Source organism: Nelumbo nucifera, chromosome 2, assembly GCF_055504915.1.
Source record: "Nelumbo nucifera cultivar China Antique chromosome 2, China Antique-T2T, whole genome shotgun sequence".
Taxonomy (NCBI): Eukaryota; Viridiplantae; Streptophyta; class Magnoliopsida; order Proteales; family Nelumbonaceae; genus Nelumbo; species Nelumbo nucifera.
Genome location: NC_142650.1, coordinates 89,501,772 through 89,522,643, shown reverse-complemented (window position 1 = coordinate 89,522,643; position 20,872 = coordinate 89,501,772). Strand labels below are relative to the sequence as shown.

Genomic DNA, 20,872 nt, shown 5'->3' with positions numbered 1-20,872 from the left:
TAGTAGGAAGATTGATTTACTTGTCACATACACGTCTTGATATTGCCTTCGCTGTGAGCATAGTGAGTCAATTTATGCACTCCCCGTACGAAGAACATCTTGAAGCTGTGTATCGAATTTTTAAGTACCTAAAAGGCACACCAGGAAAAGGACTCTTCTTCAAGAAAAATGAGAAGAGAGGGGTTGAGGTGTATACAGATGCGGACTGGGCAGGCTCAATCACTGATAGAAGGTCAACTTCGGGGTACTGTACATTTCTTTGGGGCGATTTAGTTACTTGGAGAAGCAAGAAGCAAAGTGTAGTTGCTAGAAGTAGTGCTGAGGCTGAATTCAGATCAATGGCTCAAGGAGTGTGTGAGGTTCTTTGGCTAAAGAGGGTGCTAGCAGATCTTAAGATACTAGTGAGCTTTCCTATGTAATTGTATTGTTATAACAAGGCAGCTATCAGCATTGCTCATAATCTGGTTCTACATGACAGGACTAAACATGTTGAGATTGACAGACACTTTATAAAGGAGAAGCTTGAAGAAGGAATAATCTGCACTCCGTTTGTACCAACCACGCAGCAAGTTGCAGACGCTTTGACTAAGGGCTTGTTGAGACAGCCATTTGAACTTCAAGTTAGCAAGTTGGGCATGATAGATATCTTTGCACCAACTTGAGGGGGAGTGTCGGCAAATTAAGAAAGACAGGATTTGCGGCAAATTAAGAAAGATATGATTTGATTGATTAAGAGATTTGAATAAATTTAGGAAAGATTAGATTTGAATAAATTTAGGAAAGTCATATCCTAGGATTAAGGGAAAGATTTAGTCAATCCCTGATTGAGACAAATTCTAGGGGTTTGTCTTTCCTATCTTCTCTTATTTAAGGTGTATGCTCAATATGTTTTTTATCATCAATAAAGAAAATCTTCTTCTTTTTTCCCTCTATATTTCGCAACATGGTCTGATCTTTATCTTATGGATTTCGATCTTCCATTCCATATATAAGTATATGTATTAATTAATTAATTTATAAAACTAATTCCGGTTAACCAAATTAGCAAATATGGTAACCGAAACCCAAAATATATGAAAACCGAATAGGCCGAACCGATTAAACCGAAACCAAAATTTCGGTTTGGTTTTTCGGTTTTAACCGAATAATGCTCACCCCTAACTGTAACAGCAGAGGTAAGTCCTGTTTGGTGACTGTGGTAATTGTGTTGCCCTTCTATTGAGTGGATGATTGTGATTGTAGGGCCTGTTCTGCTTGCCTTTTGATCTGTGTTTGGATCTGGTGGATAACCTAGCACAGTGACTGTTTCTGAACCATTTTTGTGTGGCTGAGACTTCTGGTTTGTAGCTGGAAAGTGATTCTTTGGTTGGTACACCATGTCCTCTGAGGATACAGCTACCCCGGGTATGCCTTTCAGCCATGGTGGACTAAGTGGGAATGTGGACATGACCTTTCCCATGGCTGTTATCCCTCTAGATGGCCTCAATTATCTAGAGTGGTTGAGAGGAATTAAACTATACATTACCATAAGGAGAAAGATGGGGTATATCAATGGGAGAGTTAAAGAACTAAGATATGGGAGTGTCGAACACGAAATGGAACCAAGAAAATAGTATGATGATATCGTGGTTGCTTGTATCTATGCTCCCATAAGTGAAGAGAAACTTTATGTGGGCTGAGATGGCTGTCAAAATTTGGGACAAGCAAAAACCACCTATTCAGAACAGAGACACAATGCAAAAAATTTATCAGTTGCAAGTTGCATCTACTACATGTAAGGAAGGGGAGAGAAATGTGGAGATGATGCCAAAGCCTACAAAACTCTAGTTTCCCAACAGAGGGTGTTTGCCTTTCTTTTGGGGCTGAACTCTATGTATTGGATCCATTAGGGTGCAAATCCTCAGAAGTAAAGGCCTCCCTTTAGTCCAAGAAGTTTATGCTTTAGTGTAGTCAGAAGAAAGTAGAAGAAATGTGATGAATACTTCTAAGGGGGAGCTAGTTGCTTTGATAGCTAAGGGTGGTGCTAATGTGAAAGGTTATAACTCTTTTAAGAAGGGTGATTCCCAGAAAAGAGTGGAGGACAAGGACAAACTTTGGTGTATTCACTATCAACAGTCTAGGCACACTAGAGAGACTTGTTGGAGTCTTCATGGGAGGCCAAAGTGGGCTCAAGAGTTTATCAAAAAATTATCTGATCAAAATAAGAAGCCAATCTAGTAAAGCCAAAAGAAGTATAAGTCTGCAAATGTAGTAACTCATGAGACTAATTCCCCCACAATATCTTAGGATTGCCCTTCTGTTTCTGATCCGAAGGAAGAGATTATCAACTCTTTTTGTGACCATTTGGAACTGTATGGTAGGACACATCGTCAGATGGACTTTGGTCCTACTCTATGGTAGGACACATCGTCATATGGACTTTAGTCCTACTCCATCTACCTCCTTGACATCTACATCAGGTAACTTTGCCACTGCTTTCCTTGTGTCATTTCACACATTTGAGTCTCCTTGGATCATTGACTCTGGAGCCTCAAACCACATGACGAGTAACTCCAACTTGTTTCAGGCACTAACCTCTCATCTCTGGGAATGACAAGGTGAGACTAACTGATGGGTTGTTCTCTACCATTGTTGGTCAAGGAACCATCTCCCTTCCGTTTGGCTTCACCCCCTCTAGTGTTCTACATGTTCTTAAATTACCTATTAATTTACTTTCCGTTAGTAGTATTACTTATTCCTTAAATTGTTGAGTAACTTTTTTCTCTTATGTTTTTTGGGTTGACCTTCAGGAGGATGATTGGTAGAGGTAATATGGCGGATGGTCTCTACATGTTGGAGAATAAAGATGGTCTTGTTGCTTTAGAGTCTATGAGTCAGTCTAGTAAGATTCAGGTTCAGGTCTATTTATGATAGACCTGTTCATGGGCCAGGTAGCCCGACGGGCTAGCCCGGTCTAACCCGTTATAAGTCGGGCTTGGTCATAATTTTAGGCCCACAGGCTTAGGCTCGGCCCTAAAGCATCGGACCTGACTTTTTTTTTAGGCCGGGCTTGGGCTTTCTCAAAAAAGCCTGGCTTGAGATCGAGCTGACTTGATATTATATATTAAATAATAAAAATATATACAATATTTTTTCTTTATTATTCTTCTCTTTTTTTCAAGTAATAGTGAGATGTTTATTATTTTTGAGTTTTTAAGGCTTTTAATATAAATAAAACACTTTTTTATTGAATAAAAAAAGAAAAAAAAAATGTTTTCAAATTTCTGGTCGGAGCTGGGCTCGGGCTCAAGACCTAGGCCCGATGGTCGGGCCGGACTCAGGCTTGGGGCTGAGTGTATTTTGTTGATACATACAAAACCCGATCTGAACCTGCCCCGCCTCGGCCCATGAACAGGTCTAATTTATGGCATAGTCATCTTGGTCATCTACCCTTTGAGTCTTTAAAAAATGTGTTTTCAGAGTTAAGTCTTTGAGAAAACATTCATTGATGTTATCTACTTTAATATTTGGGAAATATTATAGAAATATTGATTGATGTTATTTACTCTGATGTTTGGGAAATATTGCATAATGTCAAACATGTCAGTTGAGCATACATTGTAGAAACTCTTTTCCTTTGAGAAATAAAAGATCTGATTTTCCTTTTCATATTATCTACTTTGATGTTTGATGCCCTATTACTCTTCCTTCTAAAATAAGGTATAAATATTTTATCACATTGATTGATGACTATTATCGATACACTTGGGTTTATCCAATGCGACCCAAAGATGATGTGCCAAAGATTGTGCAAAATTTTCAACGCATGGTATTTACCCAATTTCAGACTAAGATCCACATCTTATAGTCTAACAACGCGAAAGAATATTTTCATGGTGACACCTTTTGAGAAGAAGTCCTTTGCAAAAACACCTCAACAGAACAATGTTGTTGAAAGAAAGAACTGACACCTTCTTGAAGTTGCTTGTGGCCTGTTATTGCGTTCTCAAATGTTTATGGATGGATGTTGTTATGTCTGTTGCATATATTATCAACTTATGTCGTCTCAATTGTTAAGTACAAGGCCCTGCATCAACTTTTCTTTCCCAAGGCTTCTTTGTTCTCCATTCCTATGCATGTATTTGGTTGTCGATGGACTTGTTCGCGGGTCGGGCTTCGGGCTTGACTTACACTATGTCGGGCTCTGGCTTTGGGCCAGGCCCATTCAAAATTTGGCAAAAGTTAAGCCCAAGCCCAACCCATGAACAGGTCTAGTTGTCGATGCTTTGTCCATGACTTCTCTCCTACTCGTGGTAAACTTTACCTTCGTGCTATCCCGTTTGTCTTCTTGGGTTATCCTTCCTCTCAAAAGGGCTATCAGTGCTTTGATCTTGCTTCTCGCAAGTATTATGTCTCCATGGATGTGTCCTTTTTTTTTTTTTGAGAACGAGCCCTTCTTCCCTGTTTCTCCTCAAGGTGAGAGTAGGGTTGAGGAGAAACATGCTCAAGTTCAGCTCCCTCCTCTTCCTGATCCTCCTCCATTCCATGTTTTCTTTCATCGTAGTAAGGGCCAACAAAATTCAACAATCGTGGAACAACCTGATGCTATGCTACCAAATACCAATACCCATAGTTTTCAAGGCGCCAAGGTGAGGCTAGGCGACAGGGGGTGCCTTGTCGCCTAGTCGCCTAGGTGATGGATTTTTTTTAAGTAAAAACATGTATCCTAGGGTAGTTCCCTAGGTTCCATAATCATATTTCCTTAATAAATATCCATAATTTTCATAAGAAAAGTATAAACTTCATGTTAAAGTATAGAAAATCAACATATTCATGAAAAGAAAAAGATGAAAGAAAGGAAAATTCAAAAAATATAGGGGCTGAACCCTTGTTTCTGTTATAGGAAAAGAAGAAAAGAAAAGGTGGAAGAAGAAGAAGAAGAAGAAGAAGAAGAAGAAATTAGTATATAAACACACAAATTAGTAAAGAAAAAGAATAAAATGTGTTGATTGGACAACATTTTAAGTTCTTCATTACTTATTGGTTCAGGTTTTGAAGTCTTTGAGGGTTCAATACAGCATTTAGCAATGTTTGTGTTGATTAAACCCTAACAAATAAGAAAATAATAAAAAGAAATTAGTATATAAACACAAAATGAATGTTTTAGTTTAAAAATGTCTATTTTATAATTATAACCTCAAAAAATTAAGAATATAAAAGTTTTTTAGAACACGTGATTAGGCAAGGCAAGCCTCCAAGGGCGCCTTGTCACCTAGGCATCCCCTTGACAACTATGCCAATACCATCAGACTCTCTAGAGGTAGATCCTTCTCAACCAAGTATTCTTGTTCCTATTGATATGTATGACCCCGTTGATGTAGATACTTTTGCTATTGATAATCTAATATTCCTATTGCTAAAAGAAGGGTGTTAGATCTTGTAATACTAAACTTCCTATCTCTCACTTTGTTTCCTCTAGTCATGTTTCACCCTTTTTCCATGCTTTTCTTAATTCCCTTGACAGTGTTTCTATTCTTAAGAATGTGGTAGAGTCCTTATCTATACCTAAATGGATTGAAGCAATGAAGGAAGAAATTAATGCCTTATAGAAATGGCACTTGGGAGTTGATAGATCTTCCTAAAGAAAAAGAACTGGTGGGATGTAAATGGGTGTTCACAGTCAAACGTAGGGCTGATGGAAGGGTGAAAATGTACAAAGCTAGATTGGTAGCAAAGGGGTTTATACAAGTATTTGGGGTGGACTATGCAAAGACTTTTGCACTTGTAGCCAAGATGAATTCCATTAGAGTCCTTTCATTGGCAGCTAATTTTGACTAGGACCTTCACCAGTTGTACATGGTTCAGCTTCTAGGCTTTTGCACTTGTAGCCAAGATGAACTCCATTAGAGTCCTTTCATTGGCAGCTAATTTTGACTAGGACCTTCACCAGTTGTACATGGTTCAGCTTCTAGGTTTTTGTGCCAAAGGTAGTGAGTAGAAGGTATGCAAGTAGAAGAAATCCTTGTATGGGTTGAAGCAATCACCGCAGGCCTGGTTCAGTAAGTTCCATTTATAGTCATACAACAAATGGGGTTTAAATAGTGTCAGTCAGACCATACATTATTTGTGAAGAAGGGTGAAGGAAAATTGCAGCCTTGAATTGTGTATGTTGATGACATAGTAGTTATTGGTGACGGGACAATAGAAATACAAAAATTGAAAGAGTTCTTAGCCACACAATTCGAGGTGAAAGATCTGAGTCCTTTACACTATTTCCTTGGAATTGAAGTTGCTCGCTCTCAAAAGGGGATATTCATTTCCCAAAGGAAATATTTCCTGGATCTATTGGAGGATACTACGAAGTTAGGAGTGAAGCTGATTATTCACCAATTGATCCAAATCATAGTTTGGGTGATGCTCAGGGAGAACCTATAAAAGATGTGAAACAGTTTCAAAGGCTTGTAGGCAGACTTTTATATTTGGTCATGACCAGACACACCATTGCTTATGCCACGGGTGTCCTTAGTCAATTTATGTACAACCCCAAGACTACACATTTTGAGGCTGTTGAGAGGATTCTTAGGTACCTTAAAAAGTTTCTAGGTGTTGGCTTGTTGTTCTAGAAATATGGGCATTTGAAAGTTGATGTGTACATAGATGTTGACTAGGTAGGGGCAGTAGATGACAGAAAGTCTACTGGTGGATATCGTACTTTTGTGGGGAGAAACTTAGTCACATGGAGAAGTAAAAACAAAGTGTGGTGGCTAGGTTCAGTGCGGAAGTAGAGTATATAGCTATGTTCCATGGAGTTGCTGAGATTATGTAGATAAAGAGCTTGTTAGGTGAACTGGGTGATAGTCCCATGTCACTTTATTGTGACAACAAGGATGCTATCAACATCCCTCCATAGTAGAACTAAACACATTAAAGTAGACAAGCATTTCATCAGGGAGAAACTTGAGTGAAGAAGTGTGTACTCCCTATGTTAGCTTTAAAGAACAACTTGCGGATATCTTCACAAAGGGCCTTCATCATTTATGGTGGCTCAATGACTTGTGTGGCAAGTTGGGCAAGATTGACATCTATGTTTCAACTTGAGGGGGAGTGTTAAAACTGTTAATATTTGATATATTATGGGTCGTAGTGGTATTGTGGTCTCTTTACTTTGTATTATTGTTTTATTGTGTCACCTTGCTATATAATAGAAAGCTGGCACTACCAGCCTTGATTTTTCTCTCCAATCTCACTTTCACTCTTCTTCTCTTCTCCTCTCTGTTCTTTCTTACTTTCCCTTCTTCTTTTCCGTTTTTTCTTTATTTCTATCAAGAAAACAAGAACCAAGTGCAGAAGCAATACCTGTTTTAGCAAAAGAGGAGGAAACAATAGAGGATTGTTTCAATTGAGCCATAGTCCAATTGAGGATGTCTACTTCAGTTGTGAGCTCGAGGAATCTATTTAAAGTAGTGGTCGGTTCTAGTTTTGTGCATTCCACCCACCATATATGAACTTGCTACATGTCCCTAGACCTTTACTTGGCTTCATATCCTTTCTTAGAGCTGCTGGTTTTAGATGGGGGTGCAGAATCCAACATATATCTTTAGTATGTTTCTCCCCACCACAGTGAGAACACTTCAAATTTTTCTCGTCTCCCCCTTTCCCACTCTTTCGAGTATCTAAAGCAAGAGCTGAGTGCTCAACCCATTGTGTGGGAACCTCCACCCTTTCTTCCTATGTCTCCTCATTTCTGATTAGGCAGAACATATGTTGCAGGCTAGGCCTAGGGAGTTCATCTCTTCCCAAAATTTGAGACCAAATACCATTATATGAAGAATCTAGTCCAACAAGAAATTTGAACACCCTTCCTTCAATTTCTTTTTGATGCATTTCCCTATCTTTAGAATTTTTTCAATCAATGATTGAGATTATCGTCAAGTTTTTCCCAGAGCCCCTCAAGGGTAGCAAAGTAAGTAGCAATTGACAAGTTCCCTTGATTCAAAACTGCAATATTTTGTGTCAACATATAAACCCTTGCATTATTTATCTGTTGCCCATAGGTATTAGGTAGCTTCTCCCAAATTTTATGGGTTCTAGGATAGCATTGAACTGTCCTAACAATTTTTCTGTCATGGAAGACAGTAGCCATGACATAACCAAAGCATTTTTCTCAGTCCAATTTCCATAGGTAGGGTCTTCCATCTTCAGTTCCTTAACCTATCCATTGATGTATCTTAGCAAACCATGAATTGTAATATGGAGTTTTGCAAAAATGAACCACTCCTTGAAGTTGTATTCATCCAATTTCACATTGGTAATTTAGAGACTAGTAAACTAAAGGTTTTCAATGTTCAAGAAACCCTCACTTGATCTGTTTTCTTTTGAGGTTACTTCACTTGAATTAGTGGATGACATTTGACCTTCCAATAACTTATCTATAAAAGAAACTAGCTTCTTCACACTGGAATCAAAGAAATGGTTTTAATAAGAGTATTTCAACTTTGGTTCCATAGTTGTTGTAGGTTTTCAAGACTGCTATTCAGTCTTGATCACTAAGAGATTTCAGGTTTGATGAGAAGAGAAAGTGAAGATGTAGAAGAAAGAGTGATGGAAGAGCAATAGAACACAGATTTTGAGGAGAAGAACAGAATGTCAATATTCTGCCGCCGCCACTTTAAGTTAATATATATAGGTTATGCTAGTTACATGAAAGGACATATCTGCCCTTGGTGTTTACATCATAACTGCTAACAAATAACAAACAATATAAAACTGAAACTAGAAATAACAGAATAACAAAATAACCACAGCTGTGACTAGATACATTCTACCCTACGGACAGAGTGGGACCACAGCTGTGGGGCCCACATCAATGTTCTCTACACTCCCCCTCAAGTTGGGAGTATATGTTCGTCATTCCCAACTTGGATAGATCCGCCTCTAGCTTCTTTCTTGATACGGCTTTAGTGAGAATGTCTGCTAGTTGCATACTGGATGTGATGTAAGGGAGGCATACTTCTTGAGATGAGACCCTCTCTCGCACAAAATGGCGGTCAACTTCAATGTCTGCTAGTTGCTATATTAATGGCGGCTTGATTATCACAGTACATGATCAGGGGCTTCTCATACTCAATACCCAACTCCTCAAGTAGAGATCTTAGCCATAGGATTTCAGCCACTCCATTGGCCATGGACCTGTATTCTGCTTCAACACTTGGCCGGGAGACAACACTTTGTTTCTTACTTCTCCAGGAGACAAGGTTTCCTCCCACAAGGGCACAATATCCCGAGGTAGACCTTCTGTCATCAACACTCCCAGCCCAATCTGCATCAGTATAGACCTCCACCTTCATGTGATTGTTGTTCTTGAAAAGTATACCCCTACCTGGGCATCTCTTCAAGTAGGCTAAGATTCTTTCTGCCGCAAGAAGATGTGTGGTTCTAGGAGAATGCATGTATCTGGCCGAGTGAGGCAGAGATATAGGAGCTTTCCTACCAGTTGCTGGAACATAACTTTGTCTTCAAGAAGCTCCCCACTCTCGGCACTAATCCTGTGATTATGTTCAATTGGTGTATTTGCAGGCTTGACACCTAACTTTCCAGTTTCTGCCAACAGGTCTAGGACATATTTCCTTTGAGATATAAAGATCCCCTGTTTGGATCTAGCAACCTCAATACCCAAAAAATACCGGAGTACACCAAGGTCCTTCACCTCAAATTCTTGGTGAAGAAGCTGTTTAAGAGACTCAATCTCATGGCTATCATTCCTTGTGACCACAATATCATCAACATATACTGCCAATAGTGTCAAAGAGGACTCCACCCTCTTGATGAATAGGGTATGATCTGACTGGGCATGTACATATCCAAACTTCACAAGTGCTAGTCTGAATCTATCGAACCAAGCCCTAGGTGACTGTTTCAAACCATACAAAGCCTTGTTGAGCCGGCAAACCTTCTTACCTATTTCTGCATCATAGAATCCAGGAGGCAAACGCATGTAAACTTCTTCCTGCAGATCTCCATTCAGAAAGGCATTTTTCACGTCCATTTGGTATAAAGGCCAAGTGTGATTTGCTGCAAGGGACAAAAGAACTCGAATAGTAGTCATCTTGGCTACCGGTGCAAATGTCTCCAAGTAATCTATGCCATAAGTCTGTGTAAACCCTCTTGCAACTAACCGAGCTTTATACCTCTCAATAGATCCATCTGCATTATGCTTCACCGTAAATACCCATCTGCATCCAACTGGTTTCTTTCCTTTTGGAAAATCAACTACCTCCCAGGTGTTGTTTTTCAACAGGGCATCCATCTCAACTTGCATTGCATCTTTCCATTCAGAGACGGATAGGGCTTCTTGCACTGTTCTTGGAATAGGGACATTGGAAATGGAGCTAAGGTAGGACTTGTAGGTAGGAGATAGGCGATCATAGGATAAAAAATGGGAAATACAGTGGGTTGTGGATGTGGTACAATGTCGTTTCCCTTTACGGACTGCAATTGGAAGGTCAAGATCATTTGTAGGGGAAGTCTCTGTGGGCTCTGGGACTGAAGTATCTGGACCTGGAGCTGCAGATGAGATTGGAGTTGGTCTGGACTACTGATGATCAGGATCAACCTGCCTGCACTGCTTGTGATAAACCCTCAACTCCTGATCCCTCTGACCACCCTCACCATTCCAACTTTCCCTCAACTCCTGATCCCTCTGACCACCCTCACCATTGCAGTTCTCATCACCCAATGGAATAGGTAAAGGAACTGTCCCACTCTCACTGCTCTCCCCCTGAAGACAAGAACTCAAACCCCCACTCTCACTACTCTCCCCCTGAGGGGCAACCCGAGGATAATAGGGTGTCCCCTCAAAGAAAGTGACATCCATGGAGACCAACTTCCTCCCGGAGATAGGATCATAACAGCAATAACCCTTTTGAGTTTGTGCATAACCAAGGAAGATGCATTTGGAGGCTTTGGGTTCGAACTTGGAGGGATGGGGTCCGAGAAGATGAACAAAGCAAGTGCAACCGAATGTCTTAAGGGGAATAGAAAACAAGACCTCACGTGGGTGTAGAAGCGAAAAAGGAGATCGCATATCAAGGACCCTGGAAGGGACCCGATTAATAAGGTATACCGCCGTGAGGATAGCATCCCCCCAGAAGCGAATAGGGACATTGGAAGTAAACATGAGGCTTCTAGCCACTTCCAAAATGTGCCTATTCTTCCTCTCGACAACTCCATTCTGCTGAGGTGTATGAGGGCAAGAGCTCTGGTGGATAACCCCATGATGAAGAAGATAAGATGTCAATGATTTAGCAAAGTATTCCTTTGTGTTATCAGATTGGAGAACATTGATCTTGGCATCAAACTGGGTTAGGATCATTTGGTGAAAATTTTGGGTCAGGGAAGGTACCTCATCTCGTGAACGCATGAGATAAACCCAAGAAAAGCGGGTATGGTCATCAACAAATAACAAAAAGTATCTGTACCCACCCATGGAAGGGATATGATAAGGCCCCCCAAACGTCAGTATGCACAATATCAAAAGAATTATCACTCCTTTTATTACTCAATAAATAAGGCTTTCTACAATGCTTAGCAAACTCACAACTTTCACACTGTAGCTGAGACAACTCAATAGACTCAAATAAAGTAGGAAACAGACTTTGTAAAGATCGAAAAGACAAATGACCTAATCGGTACTCACACTCTGAGAAACAAAAGACAACTTCTCTACTAACTCTCCCCGACGGAACCGTTCCCCGAGCAGATAGATCCCATTCGTCTCACGGCCAGTCCCAATCACCTTCTGCGTCTCCAAGTCCTGAAAAACACATCGGTCAAGGAAGAAGGTTACTAAGCAGTTCATATGCTTGGTAATACTACTGACTGAAAGAAGGTTAGTATCAAGCTTAGGAACATGCAAAACAGATGATAGGGAGATAGTATCTGAAAGCTTGATGTCACCCTTCCCTGAAATAGGAACCAAGGAGCCATCAGCAATAGATACCTTATCCCTACCAGAAGACAAATGGTAAGTAGTAAACAATGAAGGCAAGCTAGTCATGTGATCAGATGCACCTGAGTCTATTACCCAACAAGGTTCAGTAGTACCTGGAGCTGAGGCATGATAGGCTGAAGCTCGAGTACCTGAATGGGCGAAGGCAGATGTGATAGGGGCTGATGGAGGCTGTGGTGGCTGAGCTGAATTTCCAACCTCCTTTTCTAGCTGTATTAGGGTAGCCCGAATTGCAGCTAAGGTCTCCAAAGATGTTCCTTTTGTGCCAGATGAGGATGCTGAATCAGTGTTCATGGCTACATGAGCAGTGCCCTTCTTGTTTCTTAACTTCGCAGGAACCAAGTGGGGATGCAGTTTCCAACATGTCTCTTTTGTATGTTTGGGTTTCTTACAATGTTCACATACTACATCCTTCTTGTCTTCCTTCCTCCTGTCATTCTCTGAATCACCCCCTGATTTGGGTGTAGCCGCTACAAAGGCTGATGTGGGTTGCATCATAACCTTCCTTCTGGTCTCTTCACTGTGTACAAATGAGTAAGCCTGAGAGAGAGTCACACTGTCTCTAGTCAAAATCTGCTGCGTCACAATATCATATTCTGAGTTCAGTCCCGCCAGGAACTCAAACACTCTGTTTGTCTCGATGTGCTTTCTATGGGTCTGAGCATCTTTGGGACTCTCCCACTCAAGAGTCTCTAAGTGATCAATCTCATGCCACAGGGACTTCAAGGTAGAGAAGTAGACCGACACCGGTTTCTCTCCTTGTTTAAGGGTGTTCACTTCACATTTCAATTCATATGCTCTGGCAACATTAAGGGGTTGGGAGTAAGTTTCTTTCATAACATCCCATATCTCCTTAGCTGTCTTTGCCCACAAATAATTCCGGCTAATATGAGGCTGCATAGAATTACACAGCCATGTCATAACCAAGTAGTTTTCTTGCATCCACTTGGTATATGTCGGGTCTCCCTTGGAAGGTTCTTTCATATCTCCCAGGAGGTACCCTAATTTACCTCTTCCACCAATAGCCATCATGGCTGATTGTGCCCATTCCAAATAGTTTGATCCATCAAACTTTACGGTCGTAACCTGACCACCCATCTCAGAAATACCACCATAACTGATGTTCCCAAGACTGACTTCTGCCTGAATTTTAGACTCCATTTCTGTCAAGTCTCAAAACAGCACTTGAATCACCAATCACAATCAAAACAGTATAGGCCTGATCTGTATTCTCAATGTATGTGCACAAAACCGAAGTAATTCTGATCTGAAACCAACTAGCCAACACAGCAGTAGCTGTCCGTAGATCTCCAACCCCCTTAGAACTCTGAGAACAGCTTTAAAACAAAACTGATATGCTAGGGAAAGTTAGGGTTTTAATCAGTCCTGAAAGGAAGCAATTCAGTCGCACAGTCCAAACTATATAGATGAGCTTGCAGTAGGGTTTTAATCAGTCCTGAAAGGAAGCAATTCAGTCGCACAGTCCAAACTGTATAGATGAGCTTGCAATAGGATTAATAAGAAACCCTAGAATCTGATCGGACCTACCAATCAACTTAAGAGTAGCTCTAGGTAGATCACAGGGTTCAGTCAAACACTAGGGCTTGCCGCAGATCACTTTCAAACCCTAGAGTAGAGAGAAACACAGTTCGGTCCAGGGTTTGCTGTAAAACCTAGGAAATCGAAGAGAGAAAGAGCTAGAATGGTTCGGCCTTCCCCTCCAGATAGGTCCAACCTATCTTCTCTAAAAGAACTTCTATTAAAAGGTAAACAATTTACAAGGAAAAAATAGTTCGCTGCCTTCTAGGGTTACCTGAACCCTAGTCTTCTCTGATCCTTCCTGACCACCAACACTCTGCAACCCTAGCAAGTTTCCAACAGCTGCTAGCACCTCTGGCGATCTCCAAGAATCAGTCTGGGAACTCCTCCTTTTCAGCTTTCAGTCCTAGGAGATTCTCATGTGGTCGGCTGGTATTAGACTCACATGAAAAACCCTAACTTGGCTCTGATACCATGTAGGTTTTCAAGACTGCTATTCAGTCTTGATCACTAAGAGATTTCAGGTTCGATGAGAAGAGAAAGTGAAGAAGATGTAGAAGAAAGAGTGATGGAAGAGCAATAGAACACAGATTTTGAGGAGAAGAACAGAATGTCAATATTCTGCCGCCGCCACTTTAAGTTAATATATATAGGTTATGCTAGTTACATGAAAGGATATATCTGCCCTTGGTGTTTACATCATAACTGCTAACAAATAACAAACAATATAAAACTGAAACTAGAAATAACAGAATAGCAAAATAACCACAGCTGTGACTAGATACATTCTACCCTACGGACAGAGTGGGACCACAGCTGTGGGGCCCACATCAATGTTCTCTACAGTTGTCAAGGCACCTAGGCCCATGGGTGATGACTAGGCGATGGAATCTGAAAGTACAAAATCTAAAGATCCCTTACCCTCCTAAGCTACTTTAAGTTTTTAAATACTAACCAATATACCTTTATACTACTTATTGGCAATAAAATCATTCAAATAAGTAACCAAGTATATATTTCACATAAAAGCATAAAATGCCTTCATATATACATCATTTAAATATATTAATTTCAATGTTTAATAACCTGTTTCAGGTCAACAAAAATGAGGGAATGCAGCAAAAGAAAGAGAGAAAAATAAAGGGGTGGAGCCCTTGTTTCGTTCCCAAAAAATATTTCTTAAAAAAAGTAAGAAAATAAAAATACAGGAGTAAGAGGACGACTTGGACCATGTTTAAAGGAGAATGCAGTGAAAAAGGAGAGAGGAAAATAAGGGGACAGAGTCCCTGTTTTGTGTAAAAAAACTATTAAAAAATAGTGCAAAAAATACAGGAAAATTTAGAAAGTTGGGGCGCAGCCCCTGTTTAGTTCCCAAAAGTTTTTTTTTTTAAATGTAAGAAAATAAATTACAGGAGTAACAGGGCGATTTGAAGGAGGAGGAGGAGGCCGAGCCCCTGTTTTGTTCCCAAAAATATTTCTTAAAAAAAGTAAGAAAAAAATACAGGAGCAGAGAACAACTTGGACCGTTTCCTCGACGGCTTGGACTGAAACAATGGAAACTTCTCAATCCTCGGTCTTCTCTTCTCAGACTCGGTTCAGAACTCAAACCCAAAGAAACTCTTGTGGTTTTAATAAAAAAAAGAATTATCTTAATACAAAATTGTAACATACAGCAGGGTGTATTCTAATAAAATAAAACCAACCAATAAAATGATATAATATGTATGGGTGAGTGCCTAATTTGAAAACCATCTTGGCGTTGGGAAAGGCAACCTAAAATCCGCCTAGTTGCCTAGGCGACACCTAGGTGCCCACCTAGGTGTTGCCTTGACAGCTATGTTCAGTTCTGCTGTAGCTTGCATAGGAACACCAACAGTGACCTCCCTGCTTCAGTTCAGTAACCTTCTATGCTGAAACCCAAAAAACCTCCACTCATGTGGTATGAGAGTTTGGTGCACACATTCCCTCCAGAGTTTGTTTTTTTGTGTGGGAAGCTAGTCTGAAGAAGATCAACACTTATGATCTCCTCCAGAAAAAGAACCATGGAAGGTTTTATTTATCCCCACATGTATGCTGTTTCTGCTTAAAAGCCAGGGAATCAGCCAATCATATTCTGATCCACTGTGAGGAAACTAGGACATTTTGGATTTTCTTTCTCAATCTTTTCAGTTATAGTTGGACTTTCCCAGAACATGTGGTAGACTGTCTCAGACAATGGACAGCAAGAGGGTTAAGCAAAAGAGGAAGGACTTTATGGCTTTCTGTAGCACATGCTATCCTTTGGAGCATATGGGGAGAGAGAAATAACCGCATTTTCGACAACAGAAAAAGAAACTATGAGGAGTTCTTGTCTATCATTTCCTATAGATGTTTCCTTTGGACTTCCAACTCAGAGTTTTTTAAACGAGTTTCCTTTTCTGATCTTCAAAGAAATGCTGCAGATTTTTTGTTTTCCAAACATCTGTCTTTAATCACCCCTCCCCCACTCATCTGTTGCGGAAGGGGAGATAACCATGTACTTATGTACTTTGATAGAAGTGCATTTTGGAAACCCAGGTGCAGCAGGAATTGGTGGAATTTTTAGAAGAAGAGATGGTACAATTAATTGGGTTTTCAGTGGACTGATTGGGATAGCCTCTTCAACAAAGGCTGAAGTCATGGCAGCACTAACTGTAATCGGGATTGCAAGAGATCTGGGCTATCAAAACATTCTCATAAAAGGAGATTTGGCAAATACCATCAAGTGGCTAGCCGACCCTGGCAGTGCCCCATGGGCTTTAGCTCATTTTTTGGCTGAAGCTAGAGATATCCTCTCTAACTTAAATGCACAGTTGGGCTGAATCCCTAGGGAGCTAAACTCTGCTCCGGATGGCCTAGCAAAAGCTGGTGCTCACAGGATTTCTTATTTAGTGATATCTTTCTTCCTACTTAACCTTTGAGTTGTAATTTCTGTGTACATCTTCTCACGTACTTCCTGTTTCATTAATAAAGTTACTATCTTTTTCAAAAATAAAATGCGGTATGAGAAATCCTTTGAACTGTGCCTACTTGCAGTCCACAAGCTTGACCTGTCTTCTACAGGTCACTCTAGTAGTCCAAGGACTACTACAGATCTGTCTTGCTGTAGCAGAGCATACCTGAATCTGTTCTGGGTCTCCCTGGACCTTCTCCCAAGGGAAAAGCCCTAGGAGAAACTCAGTAAACCATGACCAGTACTAGGGCTTTAAACAACCCAGAAAAAGAAGAGAAAGAATGCGGAAAAGAGGGAAAAACAGTGGCTGATTTGAGGTTGAAGGGAAAACAAACTAGTATTGGTGCTCTTACAACTTGAGAATAAAGGTGGAAATGAGAAGGAAGAGAAAGGGAAAAGGTAGAGAAGGCTGTCTTCTACAGAAGAGAACAAGAAGAAAGTGAAAAAGGGTCTCCAGGAGGAAGATACAAACTGAACTCTTCTCCTGGTTGACCTGCACTGTTATTCCATCTTTAGAGGGTGTAGAGAAACAGTATAGTAATTTATTTGGTGCTACCCTGCCATATTGGTTATTTCTTTATTTACATTTTTTTTTAGTTCTGCTTGGGCCTGTTATTACTTTTCTTTTGGGCCTGCTGTAGTTACTATTTTATTCTGTTAAGTAGTGTCTTAGGTGTCAGGGGTATAGATGTCATTGTAGTCTCTTTTATGACAGAAATCTATAAATATCAGATCTGGGCGGCAGAAGCATAATAACTGCTCCTTTTTTTCATTCTTCTTCTCTTCTCTCTTTTCTGTTCTTTTCTTTTATTTCTCCATTTTCTTGCAGAAGCTGAATCACAGCACAGGCCGAAGGTGGTTAATACCAGCCATCTGAAGGTGCAAAAATACAAAATGCCCCCTATTTAATGACAGGGGAAAATAAAATATTATGCTAAGAGACCAAAATGCCCCTTATGGGCATACATTTCGACACTCCCCCTCAAGCTGGAGCATATATATCATAGAGCTCCATCTTGTTACACATATAATCCATCCCGGTACAGCAAAAGCTCTTGGTAAACAAACCTGCCAGCTGAAAGGTGTTTCTTTTTTGTTTATTTTAAAAGTTAATAGACTATTACTAGTATATAAATAGCAATAAGAGGCAATTTATCTTTTATTTACCTTTCAAATAAAAGGCAATTTACGTTCTATAATACAAATCCTTTTATTTACCTTTCAAAAGAAGGTATAAAAAATGTACTTGATTTTTGAAAGGGGCTCTGCCTGGGTTCAGCAGAGGCATATGTCTTAAAATGCTCATTGTCTGTGCATCTAGGCACACCTTTTAAAACACTAGGTGTAGTTTGAACTTGAAGGGCTTAAAAACCAGGAAGCTGTATATGTAGTACATTAGCAAGTTCACAATTAGTATTTTTCTGACGTTATTTTATGACTTGAATTTTGTCCATTTTTATGTGGAATTGTTTTATGCTTATCCTTCATATGCCCTACTTGTTCAGGCCCTACCACTTCACGTCTGCCTTTACCTTTTGAAACCTTAATAAATGCAATTATTTTAAAAATAGGACAGAAGTGTATACTTGTCCCTCATCCATTCTAACTGTCTCCAACTCCATACATCCCAATCATGTTGGATTTAAAAAACTCCTACCAGATCCACCTTGAACAATGGAGGATCATATTACATCTTCCACAGCCAAATCTGTGCAGAACCAGGAAAACAGTCTCCAATTAATCTGCGTAACTGGTGACCATTGATGATGCCAATTTGTGATTATCTCTTTTGTTGCTGAAGTTATTCCTGAGAGAGGAGGGAGGGGGATTGATGGGGTCGCATTGGAGATTTAGAGTGGAATAAGTAATAATACCTTGGGAATGTAGTTAGGTGAGATATTAAATTTTCTTTGTACTTTGGATGATATTATATTTGTAAGAATGAAGTTTAAATCATGTTAACAGTAGATTCTTTCAGAAAGAGAAAAATAACATGAATAAAAAAGGTGGGTCAGTGGACATTTACATTAGCTACCTTGGTAGGTTCACTCGCATATATGTGCATGTGTGTGTGGACATTTACATGAATACCATTTTGCTGTTCCATTCTGTTCAGTGCCATAACCATTGTTGAATTATGATCCCTTAAATTTCTTACTACTTCACCCCATGCCCTTTTTGCTCTGCCCCTAGCTCCTCTAAGTTCTAGGCCCTTCAACTTGTAACAGATCACTTCTTACCAATGCTGTAAGTTTGCATATACATATGCATATTTATGCCAAAATCACCTCCTGAATTTATAGGCAAAATTGTATCAAACATGAATCCAAATTTCTTTTCTTCAGTGAGAAACATGAAGCTTGTTACTGAGTACAGACCAATCTTTTGATGCACTAACTTCTCCAACTGAATTTTTAACTGTATCATCAATTATTATAAGCAAATTATACCCATATATTTTCTAGTTTTCCCACCATATATTTATTTCCCATACATGTTACTATGCTTACTATGGTTAGAATTGGTGTTAGATCACAAATTTGCAACCAAAATGTCCTGATCTCAGCAAGCTGGATTGGCATCTATTTGGATGTAGAAAGCTTATAAATTGAAAATAATACAAAAAGAAGCTTACAAGTGGAAATAAAAAACAGGTTATAAAAAAAAAGGGAAATAAAACACAAGCTCTTATCTTTATAAATTCTTTGATATCAATAAGCATGCACCTCTTCCCTATAAGTGTTTTGTGTGCCTGGGTCTCAGCAAGATGGCTCACTTATGTATATGCTAAGAGCCTGAATCATGTCTGACTACATTTATTGGATTATCTTATCTATGAGATGGTTTTTTCTTTTTAATTAGCATAAAGTTGGATGAACTGGAAAAACAAATGGTTGAATGGTATTGGCACTTATTTGGTGATTTATCAGGTTACTTAAGCCAAGTCTTGCTACTTTCTTTGTTTTGATGAACTTGTGGTTGCTAAATTCATGCATTTTTCTCTTCTTTCTATGTTGTCTCTAATAGCCAATAAAAAATGCTCTCTGTAATAGTTGAAAGACATGGCTGAAAGGCTACCTGTAGGAGCAGCACGAAACAGCAAACCTCTGCCATTTGCATCCTTAGGCTCAAGTCCTGTCTCTGCTGATGTTTCTGCTACACCTACTGATAGATTGAGTAGTCCAATAACCTCCCATGAACCAGATTCAAATGGATCAAACGGCCTGGTGCTTTCTAATGGGCAAAGCACAAGTGACCGTAATTCAAGTCAGAATAGACTTGGCCATTCTGAACCAACAACAAGGAATGGAATCAGAATGACAGAAGGGGAATCCTATCAGGAGGTTGAATGGGTTGAGCAAGATGAGCCTGGTGTATACATTACACTTACATCCTTACCTGGGGGTGCCAAAGATTTGAAGAGAGTCCGTTTCAGGTATGCTATGCCCCTGCTGCATCTATCTGATAGAATAACCAACTCTTTAAATTCTTAACTGGATCATCTCCTTGATTTATCAAGTCAAGTGGGATAAGAGTTTTCATTCCTCTGTTGAAGGAAAATTAACCACTGATATTTGAATGCAGTCGGAAGCGGTTTAGTGAGAAACAAGCAGAACAATGGTGGGCAGAGAACCGTGCTAGGGTATATGAACAGTACAATGTACGCATGGTTGACAAGTCTAGCGTTGGTGTTGGGAGCGAGGATATAGTCCATTGACACAGAAAAAGATCTGTATATCAAACGGTATTAAAGTTCAGGCTTCGATTTGATGGAAGCTTGTGCCAATCAAATTAAAGGTTGAAGAGGTGGTATAGAAAGCGAAAAGAGGACTAATTGTGGCTTTACCCCTTGATTTTCCTTTTTGTCTTCGTTTGGCCAATATGTGCCTGTGTGGAAAGCGGAGTGGGTTGAGGGTGAGGAATGTAAATTCTTAGTAGGTTGCTAGCTTTTGTTCAAAGCAGCTGCCTTGTAAATTCATAAGAAAATTCTTCTTCAAGGTTTTTCTCAAATGTAAGTTTGCTGCTTCTATTACCACAGTTTCTGTTTTTTCTCTGCAATACTGACTTAGCATTGCGTCCTCTCAAGAAAGTTAGTCTTAGAGAAAAGCTGGGTCCTTGTATTCCTAGACCTTGACCGAATTATATTTCAAACTTTCAATTCCTGTCAGGTCTGACTGTGACACAGGTGGTTCCAGACCCAGATTGGCCGAATAATCTGTATTATTTGCTATTCAGGTATTCTGAAATGGCAAAAAAACACATTGAGAAAAGAAAACTAATATCTAAACTTTTTATGCTGCATCTTGCTAGGGAAAAGGAGGAAATCGGATTTGCTTTCTTAAAAAAATTCCAGATTCATGCAATTTAAGTCTTTA

At 39.7% G+C, this 20,872-nt stretch overlaps 1 protein-coding gene across 5 annotated transcripts in view; it reads left to right on the top strand.

Annotated features, from left to right (window-relative positions):
* LOC104606031 (PH, RCC1 and FYVE domains-containing protein 1-like) overlaps positions 1-20,665 on the top strand; it is a 101,201-nt gene extending 80,536 nt beyond the window's left edge. For 2 of the 5 annotated variants that reach the window (XM_010271039.3, XM_010271037.3), the window contains exons 8-9: positions 19,550-19,932; positions 20,082-20,665. In XM_010271039.3, coding sequence (XP_010269341.1) covers positions 19,550-19,932; positions 20,082-20,214 — 516 coding nt within the window. In that variant the 3' untranslated portion in view covers positions 20,215-20,665. Of the gene's footprint in view, positions 1-19,523; positions 19,933-20,081 lie in introns of those variants that run through there. The other 3 variants (XM_088897713.1, XM_010271041.3, XM_019199231.2) reach the window with 3 other exon arrangements.
* Positions 20,666-20,872: the final 207 nt, after the last annotated feature.